The following is a 23,414-nucleotide window of genomic DNA, read 5'->3' on the forward strand; positions in this document are numbered from 1 at the left end:
TTCATTTGATGATGAAAAACAATGATGGAAGGCCGCCCAAGTTTTGACTGTTCAGTACACTTTTAGAGGTTGCTTTTACGGCCGGGGTCTAGGAACCCGACGACTGCGAGCCCCCATCCCGCCCCCCATAATTCTCTAGCTCCAAATCTGTCGAGCTTGCAGGCGCGCAACTAACGGAAGAATTTAGGGTGCTCGGGGGGTTACGTACCTAGTCTACGTTCCCTGTTAGGGTTGCTCTGTACTTCTGGCTGAAGTACCTAGGTACGTACCGATGTGGGGGACAAGGGGGGGTTAGAAATAGGAACATTAGTCAGAGTGGGGGTGCACTTTTCGACATCGGGATTCCATCCACCGAGTTATGGCGCCTGTGCTGGCTTCAGGTTTTACATCACATCCGTCCACTGTTGGCATAGTAGGTATCAGGCTCATATCTTCCTCTGCCCAAACCCCACATTCCCTTGCTACCACAAGCAACAATACAGGTAGCTAAATCACATGGAATTAGATATCCGAAGGGGCCTTTTCTTCTCTTGTTTTCTTCTTCCTTTTTTTTTTTTTGGCAGAAATACAAATCCCTAGTCCGATAACCCTTTGGCCGCGGCAGGGAGACTAGGGCTCACCGCTATCATGAACCATCGTTGGGATTTGCATAAACCCGGCCACGTACCTTACAGTAATGACAGTGCCTTCCCATGGAGTTGCAAGTTGTTCATGCCAGCAACGCAAGATGTACACCTTCCACGCACAATTAAGCAAGCCAGGTCCCGATTGCAATCCGCAGTTGGGCGTTAGATCGTTTCGAAAGGACGCCTCGCTGGGTCACCAAATTTGCAGTCATTCGCCAAACAGAACCTTCAACTAAGTTACGTCTCGGGTTTTTCACCAGCAGTCCCAGCCATCGACAACTCAGCTGTCATCCATGCCCGCCCCCGCTTTTCGAGCAGTTTCTATTCCACTAGTATCAAGCACTTTCCCACCTCGTCGTCTTACGCAATTGCGGCACAGCTGTCGAGTCTGGAATACGCAAGCCAGGCAGCGCCATGAGTCTTGACTGCTACGGAATGTCGTCGCCCAACCCTGATGATAGTCAGTTTCTCTGATCCTGTGGGCTATTGCTGATGTCAAAAGTGGCCAACCAGCAGCGGCCGGATCAATGCCGGAATACCGAAGTAGACGTCACAAAAGTCAAAAGCCGGATACCACCCTTACCTACACACCTCTCTCTCTCTCTACAGTACAGTAGAAACCCCTGCTTCGGCAACCAATTCCGTCAGCCCGAGAACCTGCAAAAGAGAGAGCATTTTGCAAAAGTCAGGATTTATACTGGACTTTTGTGTGGTGTATACCTATGTTTGACCGTGTTCGGCTATCATCTTGAAAACCCCTGGATATCACTACGCCATGCATACTAGTGTATGTGGGTAACGGGACCAGTCTCGGACGCAAAACGGGAGAAGAACTTGCTGGTCATGTGCCACAAGCGACGGCATCGATTGACGTTGAGGCGAAGTCAAAAAAGTTCCCGCTGGACGGCACCACTAGTCAAAACCAGTATCATGCCACTGGGACCAAGACTACTGCGTCGATGTGTACACACCGGGCACGCCGAATATGTATCCAGAAGGGAGCATATCTAGTCGAAACTCAAAGAGCCAAGCTCGGGCGGTTGCATCTTATGACGGTCTGATTCGTTGATGAACGTATGCCCCTATCCTCGTTCTTGCCGTCCGGAGCAAATCCGCACTCTCCTGTTTCCAGCAGAAAGATGCGCCGCCTTGTCGATCGGAATATTCATAGCCATCATCATGCCAGGTACCACACCGGGTTCCTTCCATCATTCAAGGCCAATGACGCGGCTGGCATTCGTTGCGGTCAGTGGCAGATACCGGATGCTTCGCATGCATGGCCTTCCCTCGATACTTGAGTTGGCAGAAGTTTCGAGTGTACACTACCTCTATGGAATCCGTGTTCAAACTTTCAACTTGCAGACCCAAGGAAGTCGAGACCACTCCGCAGTGCGACCAACTTGCATCCTTCCGCACTTGGGTATGACATGTCCTACCGCAATTCGAGCAAGCACAAGCCCGAATGCTCGGAGGAGTGCCGCATAGGGCGGTTGGTGTTTTCATCGGTAACCTTGATGAAGGCATTCCGAGACAAAGATGAGCCTAGACAAGCTTGACATTGTAACAGCGATATCATTGTCGTTGACTCGTTCGGAATTGCTGCCTGATTGTCGACGCCCGACCAGTTAATGGCTTCGCTCCATCCAAGTGGTTACTTTCTTCATCGGAGTTGCATAGCTGGATTCCTCCATTCAAATTGTCGTTGTTGACCTTCCGCTTCGAAGATTATTTGTGCTTTTCCGCTGCACTGAATCGGAAGATATCGCATGTCGTCCTTTTGTTTTCAGCCGCATCGTCGCCACAGCGTTTGAGAATGTCGTGCACTCCATCGTGGGTCCAACCAGTCGGGAAACCGGGGTGGATGATTAAAAAGATCGTGAAACATAGTACGCAGTGCTTCTTTACCGCCAATGCCATGCGCCCCCAACACTTCACGATAGCTTCAAACGGTACTCGCCACTTGTTGGACGCCTGGGAGGAGCCGCCCAGTCCATCCTAACGGCCCTGCCACCGTTCACGGCGCGCTCGGGCCACCCCCTTACAAGTTGCCCTTCCTCGCTTCACGATGCTTGGCACAAATTGGATGGGATAGTTCACGATCCTGGTTGTCTGTCGGTCCCGCGCTTGCATGATGGGCATGTGGTGCGGGAGCGGCGATCACAAATTGCGCCGTTTGGTGGCAGCCAGCAGTACTGGCATGGCTCGGCTCGTCTTGTGTCGTGTCGTTTCGCCTTTCCGGGTCAGGCTGAATTCAGGGGAGGGGAGGGGGTCCAAACACGTCAAAAGGTAAGTTCCGGCCCGATTCGGGGTTCACGATGATTTTTCTTTGTGGGTTAGGTGCCATTTCCCAATCGCGTCACGCGAAACCTGTCCACTTCTCCCGCCTCCCGCTCCTCCCCTCCACTCACACGGACCTTGCACGGAGTTCACGATGATTTGCTGCTGCCCCCGGACCCTGAAAAGAGGCGAAATGGCTGCTTTCATTTGGCTAGTCGCGCCGCCCCGAGATCCGCGACCCGAATGCCCAGCCCTACCAGCGCTCAGCAAACGTGGGTCCTAAAAAAAAGAGGAAGATCGTGAAGTGGGTTTTGGCGCACACAGCCTAGAACGATGGTGTTGCACCTTGCCGTAGGGCTGAGGGGCCCGCCCGCCGCAAACATAGTGTACAACGAAAACGATGAGCGGTGAACCGGTGAATAACGCTTGGTTGGCATTGTCATCGCTATTTAAGCTTGTTACTTTCACGACAAAAAGGTCGTCAAAAACAGTAGCTCTTTAGGGACTTAGTTTTTTCATTCGATGCTTCAATTGCTTATTCCTCTACTCTCATTCGCTACTGATCTCTGCGTATTCAACTGATCCAATTCTTCTCTCACCCACCGAGCGCAAGTGTTGTAGGACTAAGGTACAATGCTAATAAGTTATATCACACAGAGATGTACATGTATCCGCTTTAGTGAAGTTTGTGGGCCTCTGGGGTTTTTTTTTAAAAATTATTTAAATTTTTTATTTTTTATTTTTTTTTTTTTTTTTTTTTTTTTCTCTCCTTCTTCTTCTTTGTCTTTGTTTTCATAGGTTGAGCTCAAGGTATTTTTGATGCCCAGCAACATTGCGCATCGATCTCTACCTCGACACCCATTTTCAACCTCACTCCCTCACCTTGCGCCAATCCATGTCGTCAACTCATTCTGGAGAGCTTTTTTGCGCAGATGATGACAGCTTGAAAACATTGATCAAATCTTCCCAGCATAGCATCTTCGTGACATATCTCACCTACATCATTACTAGTCAACCGAACATCTTGTCTTGGATGGGTATCTACTTGGTCGTCCTGGTCGCCTTCAACCACTCGTTAATTCGTGTAGGTAGCGTAAAACCTCTCATCCATGATAATTCTTGAATTGGCGCCGCTGGGTCGCCGAGACTTAAAAAAAAATGGAGCCCTGAATGCAAAGAGAGCAATGAACCACATAGCGCAGCGCAGCTGGTAGTCAGGACTTTCAACTCCCCTTCTAGGCTTTCTTCTCTGATGCCACTATCATGGTCTTTTGTCTCATTCACCAATTAATGACCAAGGCATTCCAACAACCAAAATAGCCATGAAATCTGGCATGTAGAATGAATACCTAAAACAATGCACATCACTGCTGCTGTCTTTGAATGTCTCACTGTCCATCAAGGACAAAGTAACAGAGATCTATCTGGCACCAACCGACAAGAAAGTATCGGCCAGACCAAGTCCACGGGGGCGTAGCAAGGCCTACTCAACAGGCTCCAGCAGCTTAAACAAGCTGGTGATATATGGCGCCAACAGCCTGTTGTCGCAAAATACCTCCCAGAGCCTCGGCATCACAGGCCGGAACAGCCTTTCGTTCCACCCCGCATCCGACAACGCCACCAGTCCAGGGTATAATGATGATGATGATTTCGATACCAACGCCGACGCTCCCTCCTCCTCCTCCTTGCCCTCACTATCATCACCGCCATCATCCTCACCAGCGGTACGCAACCGCTTGCGACTCTGCTTCCTCAACCGCTCCTCAGCATCGGTCTTAACGACGTTCCTGGCGATATTCCTCAGAATCAGCACCGCGCTAAGCGGGATCCCCGCCGCCTGCGGCGGCATGTTTGGGTTCCTCTCGTCCCGCACGCTGGCCGTTTCCTCAAACGTCAGCGAAATAGTGCCGGCTGGCTTGATCACCCTCGTCCTAGATCTCTTCGGCGAAGACGCCACCTGCACAGGACCGCCGCCGGGGGTGGTCATGCCACCAGCACCACCACCGGGGAACGGCTCTGTTGCGCCGCCAGCCACAGGGGTAGGGGGAGGTTGCAGGGTGGGGTATAAGGCGTTGTGGCGAGCCTCTTCGGCCTTGAGGTGGGTCTTGATGTGCATCATAAGCTGCATCAGCTTGAGCTTGGTCGGGGCCGGGTACCTGCGACAGCTGTCCCAGTGGCAGGAGTAAGTGCCTTCTTTGTTGGAGAATTTGTTATCGGTGCCGGGGGCTTCGCCGAGGTGGTGTGTGAGGATGTGGTTCCACATCGATTCAGTGGTTAGGTGCCAGGCACCGCACACAACCTGTTGCTGCTGCTGTTGCTGCTGCTGCTCGTCGCTGGTGGGCTGTTGTGTCCATTGACAGCCCAGGTAGCCACGGTTTTCGGGACTAATGGGGAAAGCACGAGGTCTGATTCCCCTAATAATGAAGCGGCTCTGAACCTCCCCAGTAGGTCCCTGTTCACGGAATACTTGCGCACCAGCGGTATGGTACACAGAGCTAATATTTCTGATGAATTCAGCTGCGTTTATCATGCTTCGTCCGGTACGTTTTAGCGGCTCGAGGAATGCTGCGTTATAGGCTTGCCAGATCGCGATCTGTGTCACCTGTGCATCAGGATCTTCCTCGAATGTGCATCGCACCCACTGGTGTGTGCGCTCCGGTTCTTCCATAGCCAACAGCCGCTCGAGAAGATCGGGAGGAATAGACACGACCTGCTCGGAAGGCGCGTCGTACACAATCCGAGCCTCGCTTACAACAATATCCTTGTGGTGGCGCTTAGCCCCGTGAGACAACAGCCGGACGAGATGGGTGACTAGGTGCTCCACGTTGGTACCCTTAATCAAGGTATCCAAGTTAGGGACAACGGCAGTATACTGGTACAGGAAGTCAAGGCAGGCATCAACCAGCTCGTCGTCGTTGAGTAGAAGCCAGTCCATAAGGTTCTGTAAGACAGAGACCGGGACATTATGAAGCTTGTTGGTTTCCGTGGCGTGGTTCATTGAGATACGACCAATGGCTCGCAAAGCGGTGAGAATTGTGCCACGGTCGTTAGACTTGAGCTGGCCAAGCAGGGTTTGATACAAGGGATCGTCGGATTCCAGCACCAAGTTGGGTGTCATTTGTTCGGCAATGTCCAGCGCAAAATGCTTGAGCTCCACGGTGAGATCCATGTCCGGAAGGTGAAGAAGAATGCAGAGTAAATCCTTTATCGGTGGGTAATCCGCCATGAACCAGGCGTTATCCGGCAGCATCACCATGTTCCGAATGGTAAGAACGGCCTCGGTAATAAGTGTCATGTGGTCGGTAAACTCTGAAGGCTGAAAGTTGTCTTGGACATCTTTCCGCTTGAGCTCCGCAATGCGTTCTAGGATATCCGAGGTACCGTTAATACCATCGAGCTCGCCGATGTCGCCGTCGTCGACATCAGGGTCATTCGATATAACCCATTCGATGTTGTAGAATAAGCTGCCTACGCCCAGGGCAAACTCGGTCAACCCTTCGGCCAGTCCACTAAATTGAGCAAACTTGTACTTATCACCACGCTCAAAGGAAATCTTGACAAGATGGTTGAGTCCAAAGGCCTGCTCAGCACGGATACCGGATCGGAGAGCTAGGAGACAGCGTTCATAAATATTCGGGCCATCGAGGCTACCTACGTCTGGTGAGCATATGAGGCCAAGGGAGCGGTCGCGACAAGACTTACCTGGTGGAAGGGCAGCGCGTACCAGTGCCGAAGTACTGAGAGCACCGGGAGCGCCAGATGGGCCAGGTTGTCTTAAAAGGCGCCGCCTCTTGTTGAATAACTCGGGATTGCTCGTGGGCGTGTCGACGATGCGCAGCTGCATCGGCTGCAGCGGCGCAGGTTGGTAACTCTGCACCAAGTGGTGACTGTGGTCTGGACCTGGGTTGTACATAACTGACGCGCTTCCTCGGTTTTGATGGGCGTGAGGCGGGCCGTGAGAGGGTATGGGGGTACTGGAGTGAGATTGCGAATGCGACGGGGGTTGTTGGTTGTTTTGTGGATTGGAGTTGGAGGAAGGATTGGCTGCGGATTGTTGTTGCGCAGAACCGGCATGTCGTGTTTGCCGCGTCGAGTTTGTGTCTGGATGGAAAATCACCCTCGGGGCAGGCGCTTCTCTGAGACCCCGGGACGCGCGAGCTGAGTTGGGAGTGTCAACAGTACTCCGCTCCCTACTCGGAGTGCCGTCGTCGCCTGAATCTTCCTTATCACCTTTCAAACTCCTTGCGGTAAAGTTTTCAAGGGTTCTAGTTAGGAGTGATCCTCCTTTGGCAGTAGTAAACTCAAGAATCTCGGGTGGAGGCGGTTCCTTATTGTGGACCGTCTTGATCTCGTAGGCGGCCAAGTTCTTGTAGAATATTTGTTTCAAAGTATAAGCATCGGCAGGCGCATTGTGCCTCATGAGACCAAGACCCTCGCACATTTTCCGCCACATGAGCTTCTCGTCCGAGACCTTATCGTATCCGCCGTGTTCGACAATGTGCTTGAAGAGCTTGAGCAGGTCGACTGTCAGGTTGCCCATCTTGGGTTCAGGGTCGAAGTTGGTCCCGCGCTTCTCGTGGAAGACACGCAGATCTTCGATAAACTTTTCATATTCGGGCGTACGGTCGACAGTATGCTCGGGCATGGGTTGGGGTTTCGGAGGAGCCATTCTGGAGGATCGAGCCGCAGTACGGCTCCCACTGAGGGCTTCAAGGGAGAGCCAGGAAGGCTTCGATTGCGATGGCGATTGCGATTGTTGGGATGAGCGCCAATTGGGAACTGTTTCATTCGGGTGGAATGTAACGTAATGATATCGGGGTATCGGATTTCGTAGCTGTAATGCACGTGTCGGTGTCTCGATATGTTGGAATAGAACTCGAAAATATGAAACTGTCGCGATGGTCCAGGGAATGCGACGCGAGGCTGGTCTGCCACTTGGTTGCGAACTTTCCACTTTCTGAAATCGCGGGAGGGATTGACGGCATGGCGTCGGTTTTTTCCACTGTCACAGAGAGCTAACGGGCATTCCCTGCAGCGCACTGGCCAATGTCAAGACACCTTTGCCCCGCTTGACGCACATCGCGCTCGGGCCATATTAGCAGCTCTGCTCGCGACGGGGAGCTCCATCTGCCTTGGCCTCCAAGGTTCTCACTGACAGACACCTGAACACCGTCCAAGTATTTCGGCGTCGCTTCGTTCCAAGTGCTCCCCCAACATGGGTCAATGACACTCGCACAGAAAACAATGGATCTCGAGGAGACACTGGAGTCTCCAAAATGGATGTCTCGAGTTAATCAACTCTCAGTATAAACATCAAGACTTTATCATACTATAATACTGGGGGGCCCGTTTTGCGAACTGAACTGAAGTGTTCTTCTACTATCAGCCAGAACTTCGTTGAAGCTGGTCTCGCACGTTTAAGTTGAGGTAACTACCTTTATGGGAAGGAATGACCCCAGAATCGGTGCCATTAATGCCCAAGAGCACCTTCCTCTGCGACATGCATCCCCTCACATGAGGAATGGAGCGGTGATCAAGGTAGGAACCTGTAGCACTGCACCTTCCCGTCTCTCTAAAACTCTTCCACTTCCAAAACTCGAAGCAGGAGGAGGACTGAATTGAACTCACAGCGCCTTGTCTTCCGTCATCGTTTTTTTTTCCCTCGAGCATCCTCCACGCAGTCTTTTGCTTTGATTCTCTCCACGGCTGTGCCTGTGGTTGACATCTGATTGAACTGCAGGTAGTACTTCCAGTCCTATCAAGTCCCTCCTGTTCAAGTCGTCGCCTTGACCATTTTCAGAGTTGCTGGGAATGGCGCCCACGAAGAGCAAGAAGCCGAAAAAGCAGGAGCAAGCAGTGGTAACCATCGGTCCCGTTTTGCGTCGGTTTGAGCTTGAAGATGTCTTCATCAACCAGCGCCACAACAATTTCAAGGATCCCCAACTGGTCCTCAAAAGCCAACTCGATCGATCGCGCGGGACGCCCTACAATGCTGGGATAAACTCTCAGATACCCACTTGTCATCATCAGCTGATGATACATATCAAGGACAAAGCGGACGAGCTGGTCAGTCTCATATCATCCATGTCTCTTTCGTTCTGGTGCAACTTTCTAAACTTGGCGCCCTAGGTGAAATTGGAATTGGAAGACTTCACCCCAGCTGCCAAAGCCATGGGCCCCCCTTCGCAGTGTACCGCCGCATGTTCACCTTCTGAGCGTGCTTTCATGTTTTGGTATCCCGTGGGGCCAGAAAGGGTGAGTGGTTGGCAACCTTGACATGGTACAATCCGACAAGACTGACCACAATGAACGTCAATGAGACAGGCGTCCCTTTTGTTCTCGATGAAAAGTACTTCTGATTTTGAAGATGTCGTCAACGAAATGAAGCGGTGGGAAGTGACTATGGCTTCCAGCAGGCATGGCTTCGGACACGGTTACTGGATAAGAAGAGAACAGCAGGGTCTTCCCTCCATTGCTCAAGTCAATCCTCTGACTGTGGCCAAGTCATCCACCAGACGGCTCCGAAGATACATCACCAACGCACGCCCGGGCCTGCTGATAGATCCCAACAATCCGCACCTAGTCCATTCAGTGAGCATTACAAACCAGCTGACTAAGAGTTCCCAATCAATCCAGCACCTACGCCAACCTCTATATCTTCAACCTCCACAGGAATGGGCTCCCGGACGTCTCCTTCAACGCTCGGCAAGCACTATTGCAGGTTCTGGGATGCTTGAAGAAGGTGTCTACAAAATCAGCAAATTGAAATCAAACCCAATCGATCGAATTAGGATGAGAAGGCTCCCATCTTCTACGGCAGGAGAAGTAGCACCCACATTGCCAACACAACTGAAAATTGCCAGGCAAACTTCGGGACCAAGTTCAAGCACCGTCAATGTAACTCGCGGCCCCACTGTCGAGCAGCTGCGACGCAGGTCCCGAGTCCGTCTTTCACAGTTCAGCAAACACTATATGGCTGGCTTGACAGAAGCCACTAGGATATGGAATGAACACATGAGACGGGGTAAAGAGGAGAGTGACTTGGTGAGCGACCTTGAAGAGAAAGTCAGGATCTGGATGAGACATGCAAGGGTGTGTTACCGAGACCTGCACAAAGTAGAAGCCGCTACTAAGAGGAGGATGAGAGGTCAACCAGTCGGGACCGGTACGCTTCGACGATTGCCCAAACCAGGAGTAGGATCGCATTTCCCCCCCAACGTGCCTTTTGCTTCAGGAAGGCCTATGATCCAAAGTACACCTCAGTCGATAATGATACCTCCCGCCCCAGCAGGGACTTTCCCTTTGGCTACGCCTTCTCCTATTCTCTCCAGCAGATCGGCCGTCTTTTCATCTTTACGGCCAAGAAGTCACGGTCATTTTGAGTTGCCCAAGCAGTTTTCTTCACTCACAGCAACCACTCAAAGTTCACCATCTACTACGGGCATCTGGGGCGAAAGTGTATCTGCTAGTGGATTCCTATGATCTTGTTGAACAATCGGACGGTGGAATGATTTGATTCTCCCTAGGCTGGCTGTTGCCACTTGAACGGACTTCTGCGGCGGAATGGATCGCATCCTGTATAGTATGGTACTCTAAATGGGGTTCTGTCTGGGCAATCGTCATAAACGAGTTCAGGGCAGGCGTAGCTGAACGGAAGGTACCGCCTCAACTTATAGTGTAGAGTAGACGTCAACCCAAGTTAAGCTTAGATCAACTGACTCGAGCCTTATGAGAACCTGCTGCTTAACGCGAGTCAAGTTTGACATGCTTCTCTCCCGCCCGTCTTCCATCCCAACTCTTCATCTGGCCTGTGGCCCAAAGATTACAGCCCGTAACCTCGTCCCCTGCAGGGTATATTCTTCTTTTTCCTCTTTCTCTTCTTCTTCTTCTTCTTCTTTTTCTTCATGTGGATTCCATCATACAACTTATCTCTCGATGCTTCTTGCAGATGTGAAGTTTACCCAATTCCAGTGTCGTTTCACCTCGAGTGAAGGCTTTGAATGCAATGTTATATCTTTTCTCCACTACCTACATACATACCTAAACTATCTCGATCACTCAGACCTTACCTCACCTCACTTACGCTCCCCGTCCCCCTTCTTCTCAGCAGCCGAATCCTCCTCACTGAATGACAAAGAAATACTGTTCACACAATGACGCTCGTCCGTCGGCGTATTGAACCCTTCCCCCTTGAAGACGTGGCCCAGGTGTCCGCCGCAGTTGCTGCAAACGATCTCGGTCCGCGTCATGCCAAAGGTGCGATCCTCGTGCCGCGTCACGGCCCCGGGAATGCTGTCGAAGTAGGCCGGCCAGCCGCAGCCCGAGTTGAACTTGTGCGAGGCCTTGTACAGGGGTGCGTGGCACCCGGCGCAGGTGTAGACGCCTGCGGAGGGGTAGTGCTTGTCGAACTTGCCAGTGCCGGCAGGTTCTGTGCCCTTCTCGCGGAGGATGCGGAATTGTTCTGCATTTTTTTTATGGTAAGTATTGATGATGTGATGATTGAGATTTGAGGGGAATGGGGGCTGGTGAGATGAAAGTAGTGCTGATGTGGGTTATGATTTGGGAAGGCAACTCACGAGGGCTGAGAACCGCACGCCACTCATTGGCGGACTTTTGAACGGGATAATTCTCGGGCATTTTTTGGGATGATGACGAGGAGGATGAACCGAAGAAGCTGCCCAGAAAGGGAATCGTAGGCATAGAAGACTTTAGGATTATGCTGTTTCCGGTTCTGAACGATGCGTGTTGCGGTATGCGTCGCCTCTGTGTGAAGGTGGACAAAGTGCGCAGAATGCGGAGAAGGTTGGCGGCTTGGAGATAGTTACGCATGAAGGTCAACTGTTGCTGGATGTTGGATAGCCTCAGGTGTTCATATGTTCTTATTGACGACCAAATCATTGACATTCACGCCATGGAATTGTCTTTTGAGGTTTACAATTACAAATCACATGCGAATGAAATAGAACCGATATGGATTTATCTGCTTGAAGTTGCCCCAGGAATGACAGGGTAGTGTCACTACACTAGTAACCTCTCGCTGTAAGTTGGGATGGGAGTCTTGCGTCACAGACTCGATCCCGTTACAGTATGGAAAAACAAAGCATTGATGTCACTCATGGCTGTGGCTTTCGATATTCAAAGGTATCGATTACTCTTGCTCATAAGACGGTGACAAGCCTCCGTAGAATTAACTACCGATGTCTGATAGGTATCTAGGTATATAATACCCGCCCAGACTGTTCCATGCGGGACTCCAACGCTGCAGTGCTGTTTACCACAGCCATAAACTCGAGGGAGGATGATGTACACAGTATCAAGTACCTCGATACTTATTTGTGTTGTTCAAGCCACAAGTGGCTTGCTTCGTGTGCCATTAACACGCAACGCTCGATCAAAGGGCGGTGTTGTTTAAACGGCACCAGCTGACCCCTGTTGGACCTTGATAGTGGCGGTCCCCGGCCATCATTGACGGGGCCTGGGCGCATTGCAGTGGAGGACACTCCTGAGTCTCTGCATTGATATGTCCCGGGCTAGCCATTCTTTTCTGTAGGTTGTTGAACAGCTCACCCAATCTGATTACATTTCAACGACTCGACAGCAACCTGTCCTCCGAATCCCAGCCGGCCCGGATTCCTTCTCCCATCCAGAAACCTACGGCAAAGCAACTGTTTATTGCGAACACATCGCCATGTCTCGACGCCCGCCGAACCCCGCTGCCGAACGGGCAGCCAAAAACCAGCAGACGATCAAGTCGCTCCTGAAACTCGAGGCCAACAAGGTGTGCGCTGACTGCAAGCGCAACAAGCGTAAGTTTCTGCTGGGAATCCGACCATCGGTCATTACCAGGCCAGGTTATTGATAATGTCGCATACACACAGATCCACGATGGGCCAGCTGGAACCTCGGCGTCTTTATTTGCATCCGCTGCTCGGGCATTCACCGTGGAATGGGTACACACATCAGCCGTGTCAAGTCCGTCGACCTCGATGCTTGGACCGACGAGCAGCTACAAAGTGTCTTGAACTGGGGAAATGCTCGCGCTAACAAGTACTGGGAGGCCAAGCTGGCTCAGGGCCACGTCCCCTCCGAATCGAAAATCGAGAACTTTATTCGCACCAAATACGAGCTCAAGAGATGGGTAATGGATGGCCCGATGCCAGATCCCTCGACACTAGATGCTGAGGGTGACGATGATGTCCCGCTGAGTGTGGTGAAGGAGAAGCAGACTCTGGAGAGAAACGGATCTCTTCGTAGCCAGTCCAGCACTCCGACTGCGGCCTCACGATCTGTCCCCGCCCCTATTCCGGCCCCGGCTCCCGTACCCGACCTTATTGGTGCCGACCCGATTCCGGTTAGAGCCAGCACCACCGGACCGACAGCGTCAAAGGTGCCCCCGAAGGCCGAGCCTGCCCCGCCCAAGGCTACGAGTTCAAATGCTTCGCTTTTGGGACTGGATTTCTTCGGCACGGAAACTGCAGCGCCTCCAAGGCCCGCTAGTACGACGGGTACTTCGGGTGGTACCAACCAGTCGCGTCCCGATCTCAAGCAGTCTATCCTCTCTCTTTATGCCAGTGCACCTCGTCCACAGCAGCAAGCCGCGCCCTCGCACTCTCACTCAGGGTCCTTTAGCGGAATGAGCGGCATGTCCTCCCCGAGCATGTCCCAGACCCAAAATGCTTTTAGTGGGCTTAATGATGCTTTCAATAGCCTCAGTTTCAACAGTCAACCCTCCCCCAAGCCCGCCCAAACCGATGCCTTTGCTAGCCTCGGTAGCTTTGGTTCTCCCCGACCCTCGTCCCAGACTAGCAACAATGCCTTTTCCGGCCTAAGCGGTGGCAGCTTCTTCGATTCCAAGCCCGCCACATCCTCCCACCAATCCAAGCAGTCCATCAGCAGCCCATTGGGCTTCTCATCAACCCCTTCCCCTGCGCCAGCCTCTAAGCCCGCGCCCGCTTCCTCCGCCCTCGGTGACCTGTTTGACTTTTCCACAACAGCTACTACTACTACCGCCGCTCCTCCCTCGGCCGCCGCCCCGAAGCCTTCATCTGACTTCAGCTCCGCATTCAACCTTTCCAAGCCCGCCGCAACCACGCCGGCCCCTGCAGCCGCTACTCCAACAACACCAAACCCACTTGCCTCTATTGCGACGTCTAACGCTTGGTCAGATGCAGGTGTATGGGGTTCCAACGAGTGGGCCTCCGCCCCTGAGCCCCCCAAGCCTGCGGCTCCTGAACCGCCCAAGCCAGCACCTGTTACCTCTATCCCTCTTTCTAACGATTTTGGATGGGGCAACAGCACCACCACCACCTCCACTACCGGCGGCTCCTTCGCAAGCCAACCTATTGTCCCCAGCGCTTCGGGCGGCTTTGCGCCAGCACCAAAGGTGGCGGCCGATGAGGAATTTGGGGGCTGGATGAGCAGCACTACCACACCAGCTGCTCCGAGCGGATCCAAGCCGGCTACTGGGTTTGGTGGCAGTGACGACCTGTTCTCAAACGTCTGGCAATAAGAAACTTTAGAACGGCAATTCAGGGATCTCCGATATGGGGTTCAGAGGTAACTGAGTGCAGTGTACTGGGACTTTTGCTGTTGTCCTCGCACCTGATGCCGACCATGTAGATATATAATCAACCGGCAGGTGATGTGAGAAATAGGTCGGACAAGCTTATACCAAACCAGACCCATCAAGCGTCCGAACTTGTTTTTTCTTCAATACCACCTGACTGGAAAGGGGATGCTGTCCACGAACACCATGTCATAGTTATGCTGTGGGAGTCTGATCTAGTTAAGAGTTAGGCAAATGATGGTTTATGCGAGACAAATAGGGGAACGATGAACAACGCAGTCATGCTTACATCAGCAAGTCATGTTTTGTTTTGGCATATTGACATTATAGACGACAAGTTATTGTTCGTTGGTAGGGCAAAAGTAATGCACTTTCATATAGGATCCTCTTATCTTTCGTAAGGTGCATGTTGCCCTCATTAATGTCCTTTCGATGTCCTTGAAGTTTGGAAATGAAAAATGAAGGATGGGACTGAGAAATGTCGATGTCTGGCTTATACGTCACGACGTATCAATGACAACGTAAGGTACGCAGTAACCAGATCCCAAATAAACAAACAAAACCGAACCGTCAACGCCATTGCTATGCCTTTGCATCTACCCGCCTGTTGTCGAGACAAAACATTGAGCCCAGTCTGTAAACCAAAATCCACACTTCATCCAGAATCCACCAAAACACAAACCTACAGTCCTGCGTGAGCTGCTGCCCTCCCACCCATTGCCCCACCCAACATTGCACCTCCTCTGCGCAATACTAGTAGCGGCTTTTCTGAGAGCAAGCGGACTGCACATCGCCTGTACCAGAACTCCAACATCCAACAAGCTATCCGGACAAACTCCATCCTGTCTTGATGTCCGGCTTCGCACGCATCCGTCTTATCATTCCTGATATTTGTCGTTAATCGAACCGTTCCGCCCTCTACATCCTTCGCCCTGTGTTCTTGTAGTGAAACCGATGAAGAGAACCTCCCTTCCTTTCGCTTCCGGGCATGTATCCGCATGTCGAAGTTCAATAGACCCAATAGATCCAATATTCAAACGAGTTTAGCCCTCTCACACGTCGTGACTTTTCGAATCATTTAACCAACAAAAAGTCGATAAAGATAGTAAATGACCAGGAAGCTCCCAATAAGAATACCCGAGAGCTTGAGGATGGCGACCTTGTTCCCCGATGCGGCCATGCGGCCTAGACGGGTGGCGGAACCTTTGAGTTGAGAGCCCATGGAGGAGAAGGTATCGGTCTGTTTGTTGTTGGTGGGACTTGTTAGTTTATTATTTTGTGCAGAGTAAAATCAAAGGAACCGTACCGTTTGGTCAATAACTTCATGGTTGCGCGCCTGGTCGTAAATGTCAATCGTTACACCTCGAAGGGCAGAAACCTTGGAGGCTAGCTCGTCGAGGCGCGCATTATTTTGGCGCTCGCGCTCGTAGTTTGCGGACATTTTGATAATGGTAATGGGGGGGTTGTGTTGTGGTCGTAGTCGTATGTTGCGACTCGCTCAGCGGCCGTGTAGGAGGTTCACTCGTCAGTTTCGAGTATCGGGTTAATTGGAACTCGGTAATGTGGCCCCAATTTCGTATTCTCGTATATGTTACAACGTGTTATTTTGTCGCGCGCGCGCGGGTCGGCTTCGGCGTCTTGCAGTGTCCGTTGTTCGGAGTGAAGCCGTGGTGTTCCTATTGCCGAGTGCTATGGGGATGTCGAAAGGGGGTAGGTTGCAGCAGGTTCCAGATGCACTCAGTTCAGGGTCACAACGAAAGAAGGACACCGGGATCATGCATCCATCCGTCATGATGGGGGCGGCTCAGCTTGTTGATGCATACACCAGCCACAGCTATGGCCTCCTAGTCCAGTCGCGAATGATGTCAGTTTCTGCCATTTACGTGTGGCTGCGCGTAAAGCACTTGCATGGTCAATGCGGGGTCCTTTTCCCGGGGGGGGGAAGCGGAGCCTGCTGGAGCCATTTCATTGTGCTCGTGGTCCACTGCGACTTGGGGTCCCGTCAGTCAGTCGGCAACGACGAACGCCCGCTCTGCTCTGCCCGCTGGACAAGGCCCGGGTATTCAAAGTGGAAGGTGCAGGGCGCAGGGACGGAGTAAAGTAGAGGTACAATAGTGTACACTACTACTGCACAGCCCACGGCAGTGCTTGCCCACGCCCATCCCAGCGGCTCCAGTGATCGAGGGTCCAGTGCTAGGTACAGTTCTCACATGACGCGCGGCACGAGCTCCAACTTCCATTTCCAAGTACTTCCACCCGGCACATCGGATCCAATGTTGGCTGTGAGGAATTCCATGCCACTGTTTAGCCTCGCTCATCAGTAACTCCGATCTGTGAAGAAGAGGGAAAAAAACAAACTCTCAAACGGACGATTACACCAACAAAAGAGCAGGAACAAAGGCTTATCCTCCGGGAAGAAGATCGTTCATCACGAACAACAAGTGACCCCAAGGATCTCCCCAGCATCTTGACAAACCGCCGTTGTGGGGACGCCCAGGTACCAACCTCGCATTTACACAGGAAATTGACTGGGCTGATCTGCTTACTTGCTTGCCTGCCAGTGTGCCTGCAGGCACTGATCGGCCAGTGTCCCGAGAATTGACTGACGAACTCCATCTCTTTCTTTCTTTTTAATATTTTGCTGTCGCTGTCGCATTTCCACGGCATTCTCACCGCAGCCGCTCTACACGCCCTCGCCCTTCAAGACCCGCGTCAGTCCGCTATAGGGAGTTTTGCTTCGACACTTCAAGATGGGTATCAACAACCCTCTTCCGTCGTCACTTTCGTGTGAGTTTGTGTCCCCGGGGTTCCCGTGCTGTCCAGAGCCCGACCCCGCAACTCCCCTTCGCTTCGCCGAATCCGACAACCTAACACGTCTGTAACCAGCGGAATGTAAGAAGTGCGGTAAAATCCTCGCCTCCTTCATCGAGCCCAAACAAGCCTTTGGTCCCGACAAGGTGATACCGCCATCTGTGCTCGCGAATGCCAAGGTACGAAACAGCATCTGCAACCTCAACGAAAGCGACCAGGTGGTTAACGTTCTCTTAGGGTCTTGCTATACTCACCGTCATCAAAGCTGGTTTCCTCGGATCTGCCCGTTTCGGTAGCGGTCTGGTAGTCGCCCGCCTCCCCGACGGCAGCTGGTCTGCACCCACCGCCATTGCTACGGGCGGTGCCGGCTTCGGCGGTCAGATCGGTTTCGAGCTTACAGATTTCGTTTTCATTCTCAACGACGCGAGCGCCGTAAAAACCTTCGCCCAGGCTGGGTCACTTACACTTGGTGGTAACGTTTCGGTCGCGGCCGGGCCTGTCGGTAGAAATGCCGAGGCCGCCGGAGCCGCTTCGCTGAGAAGCGTAGCGGGCATCTTCAGTTATTCCAAGACCAAGGGCTTGTTTGCTGGCGTGTCTCTCGAAGGTTCTATGATAATCGAGCGAAAAGACGCCAATGCAAAGCTCTATGGTCGTCAGGTTTCCGCCAAGGAGCTCCTCTCGGGAGCCGAGCGCCCCCCGCCGCAAGCCGCTCCTCTCCTCAGCATACTCAACTCACGGATTTTTGCTGGCATGTCCTCTGGGTCTTTCGATGACCGGATGTATAACGACCAGCCCGTCTACGACAACACCCATGACCGCGTGGTATGGGGCGACAGGACAGGGAATGCCTACGGCGAGGGCCAAACTCGCGATTCCGGTTATGGGGCATCGGGTGGATCGGGAGGACAAGCACACGACGAGTTTGGCCGACCCAAGCGCGCTTCCACGTGGCAGGATGATGTGTACGACCAGCAGCCTCGTGGCTTCTCGAATAACAGGGCATCCGTACAGTACGGCCGGAATGACACCAATGGAGGTGGATTCGGCGGCGGTTACGGCGCGGCAGCGGCCCAGCAGGCGGCCGCCGACAAGAAGCTTGGCCCGGGGCGGCCGGCTGCACCGAAGCCGAACTACGCGAGCAAACAAGCCTTGATGAAGAAGAACGAGGCTGTCGCTCTTTACACGTTCAATGCGGACCAACCTGGAGACTTGGGCTTCCAAAAGGGCGAGATCATCACTATCCTCAAAAAAACCGACAGCGACAATGACTGGTGGTGAGTACACATCGTGGCATATTAATGACATTGGCATTATCTTACTAACGTGTTTCTCAGGACTGGCATGATCGGCACAAGACATGGCACATTTCCCAGCAACTACGTAAAGATGATCGAGTAAAGAAAAAGTGGATATACCTAAGCAGCGAGGTTACGACAGGCGATCTACGATGACGACTCCTTCTGAGCTCCTGAATGCACCCGCGTGCACAAGCATATGAAGAGGACCACAGCATAAGCCACATGAGCGTACTAGCCCTACTTGGGCAAACCAGGGTTGCTATGTTCATTGGGTTTTTACGACTTTTCTTGCGCTATCTTCCCCCGTTCTTTTTATCTCGGCGTTTTCTTTTCTAACGATGACATGCATGGAATTGGGTTTGCTTTCTTGTTTCTACGTTTCTACATCTCTTTTGGGCGTCTTTGGACTTTTCATCATGACGGAGGATCAGCAATTTAGTCAGGTTCCAGGTTGAGGTATATTTGGATTGAGTGAAAGGCGAGAAGGGCGATGTTTGGTCTCATCAGACTGCGCAGCGGCACGTGTTTGGAAAGCAAGCAGTAGGACGTTGGACCGAATTGGACCCTGATGCAGAATATTAGGATCATCATACCTCCAATGTGCTTGAACGAGGACGGAAGAGAAATGATATACCGTGAATTCTTGTTTGCTTCATTCACCACCTGAACGTCTCCCATCTCTCAAGGATGCAATCTCGGCGGTCAACAAAGAGCATTACCTACAATGTTGTTAACAGAAATAGCATCAGCACTTCAGCAAACAAGTCACTGAGCGCACACAAGATCAAACAGTACTATGCGTTGTATGCAAAATGTCATATATACCACTCACACGTACCGGTCAGCAAGGAGGCCGAGTTAATCCTGTTGTATGACTTCGATGAAATGCATTTTCTATATGTGTTGCTGTTTGTAACTTTCAGGCAGATTGTAACAATTCCTGCTGCGCGTGTTGACCAAACTACACTGAAAGTAAGGGTGCACGGAGAGGATAGTATGTGTCACGATATATGACGGGCATCATCATCCTGGTAGCTGGGTGACCCGAGGAAGATCAGTCTCGCCCAAGGGTTTTACCCCCATAGTCAGGCTACAAATGTGGTTATACTCCGACTTGCGCGCAGTAGTATCTCATCTTGAAACATGAGGAAAGGCTGGAGCACCATTTTCGCGAATCAAAACCAGAATCGATGGGCGACGATCCCTCAAGAGCATTTGTGATGTGTCGCATCTCCCGCCTTAGGACATAAGGAAACTGAACATCCGAAATACCATGCCATTGTGAAGTAGGCAAATCCCAATATGCTCTGTCTATAACATAGTCGTTGTGTCTTTCAGTTAAGGGGGTTTGCGTGGTAGTTGTTATGCCGTACAGTATCGATGTCATAGACCGGTTTCTTACTATTAAATAATTATTTATTTATTTTATCCAACATGCCAGTGTAAATCTTGAGTCTCGTCGACCAACCCGACAAACCAAAAAAAATATGACGGCGCATAAATGTTAGGACATCCTGCCTCACTGCTCGGTTTCACAGATATGGATGGGACGATCTCTCATTTAACGAGTTGACGGTGGCTGAGCAGTTACAGAGTTGATCGCATCCCAACAGCCAAAACGATGTCACTCACCACCATGGGTAATCTTCGCCACCCAACATCACGGTGAAAAGAGGAAGCAAAGAAAATGATAGGCTACCCTCATATGTATCATCCACTTTCCTCTGGCCGCTGAGTAGTTCGTATCGGTCTTCTCCAAAGACAACTCTCTTCGCCTGTAACCCTGATATGCAGTCCATTTTGCCACCACGTGGACTGGTTCAGAATCTTGGTCTAACGATCGATAAGGAAAGCGATAGAATACTCGAAAGCTGATAACGTAACAACATAGTATCGCTCCTCATAAATCGCATGCCATCACATTCTCAAGGTGAAAAGTGAAAGTTCACATGTCGTATCTCGAAGAGCATCGCCGCTAACGGATTTGCAATATCGCACGCCAAGCCGCCCTTGGGTGCATATTTGTGTGTGTGTGTGTGTGTGTGTGTGTTGGTAAGATGGGCTTCCAGAACATTTCTATGCAGTTGCTGTCAAGTTGAAGGGCGGGCCGGAGATAACACTGGCTCGTTGAATCTGTTTTTCTTGAGTGGATGTCGAGGCTGGGTCCTATTGTTTTATCAATCCAACATGTGATGGGAGGACCAATAGGCGGATGGAAGAGCTGCACATGTTCCGGACGATTTCCGGCTGCCGGAGTGATCCCGGGTTTCGAATGAATACAGCTATGTGGTAAGCGCCACAACAAGGATTGATGCATCAGCCTTGACTGGTTCAGACCGGCAACAAAATCAAAAAGAGAGGAGCCAAGTGGCTGGCTCAACCCATTATCTGCGGGCGGTTGTTTTGTTGCTGAAAGACACGCCGTTTTCACATGTCTCGATGAATGGTCCCTGACAAAGGCTGGACTCAAGCTTATCGCAATGGAAAAAGCGGGTCGATTTCCGCGCCGTGGTGACGGTTGCCTCCTCGACATCCCGACGATGGGGTCGAACCTTGATCCGTCGGTAGTCGAACACCACGCCTTTGCTATGAACAGCTACTATGTATAAATCACAGCCTTTGCACGTGCGATAATCGGTGGTATGTAAACTCCGGTCCTTATGATGAAGTTGGGAGCATCGGTCGATACTGTGTAGTGGCAATGATACACTGGATGATTTGCCTAAATCATGGCATGTTGCCGCTTCTTTCCAAAGGGAAATACTCACCGAGAAGCCCATTTATTCCTTGACAATATGAATTGGGCGTCATATTGTGTCTAGATCGCAAATCTGTGAGCCGGTTATAGGAAGGGAGCTGCTCGATAAGCGACGGCAAAGACATTCCCAGCAGACCCTCTACTTAGTGTATAATCGACGCCACAAACAGCCCGAGAGGTCCTTATTGCAATTCAGGGAAGTGATTGATTGGTGCCTTGGATTACTAGTGTAGATAGTGAGATAGTGTGCTCGGAGCATAGGTGGTATCCCTCCCCCCTCTCTCACTCTGCAGAATCCCCTTTGAGTGCAAGGAGATAACTGCTCGGATTCCCATGTAGATGCTAGGGACAATGCTGTAGTGCAATGCAGGGGCAAATGCCGTAAAAGAAGGGCCGAAAATGTAATGGTCCGCAATCCTGTAACGTAGCCCTGGGAGTTTGCCGGTGACCCACTGAACGGGAGCGGCTAATGTCCTTTTTTCGATTTGCGTCCATGCAGCAACAAGTTGGAGTTCGTGAATTTTTTTTCTCATAGGGCTGATGAGAACGGCAACGATGGGGCAACAGTAGAGGCAGGAAAAATCATACACTACATACCGTAGCACCACGAACTCCGCCGATAACATACATGACGTGATATTGGAGTTTATCGAAGTCTCCCAAGAGACTTCCACGTCTGAATATTCGGAGGGGCGCCGTCTGGTCTAAAAGTTCAGCTTCTGAGGGTTATCGCATGGTCCCCACCTGCACAACGCAGGAGGGATCTCGCCCACATCTGGCGGTGTGTTTAGAAATCTCTGACCCGGGGCTCTTTTGTATTTGCTGCGGAATAATGACTCAAGCATTGAGATGAAAAAGGCACTGGCATCGCCGTTTCACTGGAAGAGAAGGGCCGGCTAGAGTGGAGGATTTGAGAAAAAAACTTGTTCGGCCGCTCGTGTTTACGACGGATCTGGATCTTGGTTGGAGCTCGCTTCCAGCTTTGCCTCGTCTTGGCTTTGAAGGTTAATGCCCGGGAGATCGACAAGTGCGGCGATGATAATGGCCAATCGGCTCTGTGTCAAAGCCACTGATGGTTGGAAAATGTGTTGTTAGGTGTTTGTTGTTGGTGATGGGAGGGTACCTCATAACCTCTAGCTGATTCAATGTATGATCAAAGTACCGCTGCTGGCTGTCAGTGGCTTCTTTCCACTTCCTGCCAATGAGTTACGCTCGTCGCATGACTGCCTTTTGCTGCCAAGGTTGCAAAAAGGAACAGACAAGCAACGGGGCGTTCTAGTTCCTATCCGCTTGAATGGAGTCGAGCTTCCCGCTGGAGCAGCGGTTTCCTGGCTTCGGTGAGGCTCGTGTGGCTCGGCGTCAGTCGGCATCGTCAACCGCGTTTCGGACAAGGAGGCCCCCCCCCCCCCCCCCTCTTTCCCCCCCCCCAACCAGCCCACTTTGCCGCAACCGGGACCCTCGTCTGGCTCCGACATCCGACGCCAGAGTCGCAGACGAACGGTTCGACCCTCATCCTGTGGATGTTGCACAAATTGGGGATCTGCCATTTTATGCGTACCTGACAGGTCTGTTCGCTGTGTGATTTGTCGATGGAGCAAAAACGGCTGATGCCTCGACCTGCTTGACTGACACTTGCATCCGATGGGCTGATTCGAATTTCCGTCAATGGCGCCATCGATGATCAACATTCTAGAGGTCCCTACCCAGGGAGAGGGGTTCAATGCCAGGGAGAATCGACAGAGCCAGAATCACCAACACATGCTCTCAATGGTAGCAAACAGAACAGAGAGCTCAATAACGAGTTGGGCTTGCACTTGTTATCATCCATTGTTCGCTTGCGACCAACATGTTATCAAAACAGCATCGCGATTCTCTTCGCCAATGTGTGATGACCTTGACATGCACTTGTGATTGGTCTTAGTGGCGTCGTTTGCCGCGTGTCGACACTAGTTGTGGTGTCCATCCTAACCAATTGGGGGAATTTCTCCCAGGAGTCTATCTGGTAGTGTAGAACTGCCGGCGTGGGGGCACTTCAGTTTTTCCTTCACTCGTTCTAGAAGCTGACACGGGTTCGTGGC

The 23,414-nt window shown here is 51.7% G+C and overlaps 6 protein-coding genes across 6 annotated transcripts; 3 read left to right on the forward strand and 3 right to left on the reverse strand.

Annotated features, from left to right (window-relative positions):
• Positions 1 to 4,210: 4,210 nt before the first annotated feature.
• NEUTE1DRAFT_124821 (uncharacterized protein) lies at positions 4,211 to 7,548 on the reverse strand (the record flags this gene model as incomplete). Its single annotated transcript, XM_009856237.1, has 2 exons — positions 4,211 to 6,554; positions 6,606 to 7,548. 2 exons carry the CDS (start codon positions 7,546 to 7,548, stop codon positions 4,387 to 4,389), a joined length of 3,111 nt encoding a protein of 1,036 aa, XP_009854539.1.
• Positions 7,549 to 8,714: 1,166 nt separating this feature from the next.
• Positions 8,715 to 10,396, forward strand: NEUTE1DRAFT_132082 (uncharacterized protein; the record flags this gene model as incomplete). Its single annotated transcript, XM_009856238.1, has 3 exons — positions 8,715 to 8,969; positions 9,033 to 9,158; positions 9,228 to 10,396. 3 exons carry the CDS (start codon positions 8,715 to 8,717, stop codon positions 10,383 to 10,385), a joined length of 1,539 nt encoding a protein of 512 aa, XP_009854540.1.
• A 582-nt stretch (positions 10,397 to 10,978) lies between these two features.
• Positions 10,979 to 11,540, reverse strand: NEUTE1DRAFT_49310 (peptide methionine sulfoxide reductase msrB; the record flags this gene model as incomplete). The annotated part of the gene is made up of 2 exons (XM_009855556.1): positions 10,979 to 11,364; positions 11,480 to 11,540. 2 exons carry the CDS (start codon positions 11,538 to 11,540, stop codon positions 10,979 to 10,981), a joined length of 447 nt encoding a protein of 148 aa, XP_009853858.1.
• A 1,051-nt stretch (positions 11,541 to 12,591) lies between these two features.
• Positions 12,592 to 14,814, forward strand: NEUTE1DRAFT_88097 (uncharacterized protein; the record flags this gene model as incomplete). The annotated part of the gene is made up of 2 exons (XM_009856239.1): positions 12,592 to 12,709; positions 12,782 to 14,814. 2 exons carry the CDS (start codon positions 12,592 to 12,594, stop codon positions 14,410 to 14,412), a joined length of 1,749 nt encoding a protein of 582 aa, XP_009854541.1.
• A 733-nt stretch (positions 14,815 to 15,547) lies between these two features.
• Positions 15,548 to 15,910, reverse strand: NEUTE1DRAFT_48325 (uncharacterized protein; the record flags this gene model as incomplete). The annotated part of the gene is made up of 2 exons (XM_009855502.1): positions 15,548 to 15,709; positions 15,776 to 15,910. 2 exons carry the CDS (start codon positions 15,908 to 15,910, stop codon positions 15,548 to 15,550), a joined length of 297 nt encoding a protein of 98 aa, XP_009853804.1.
• A 1,309-nt stretch (positions 15,911 to 17,219) lies between these two features.
• On the forward strand, positions 17,220 to 19,351 carry NEUTE1DRAFT_88100 (uncharacterized protein; the record flags this gene model as incomplete). Its single annotated transcript, XM_009856240.1, has 4 exons — positions 17,220 to 17,256; positions 17,356 to 17,459; positions 17,518 to 18,554; positions 18,615 to 19,351. 4 exons carry the CDS (start codon positions 17,220 to 17,222, stop codon positions 18,676 to 18,678), a joined length of 1,242 nt encoding a protein of 413 aa, XP_009854542.1.
• Between the last annotated feature and the right edge of the window lie 4,063 nt (positions 19,352 to 23,414).

Source organism: Neurospora tetrasperma, assembly GCF_000213175.1.
Source record: "Neurospora tetrasperma FGSC 2508 unplaced genomic scaffold NEUTE1scaffold_6, whole genome shotgun sequence".
Lineage (NCBI taxonomy): Eukaryota > Fungi > Ascomycota > Sordariomycetes > Sordariales > Sordariaceae > Neurospora > Neurospora tetrasperma.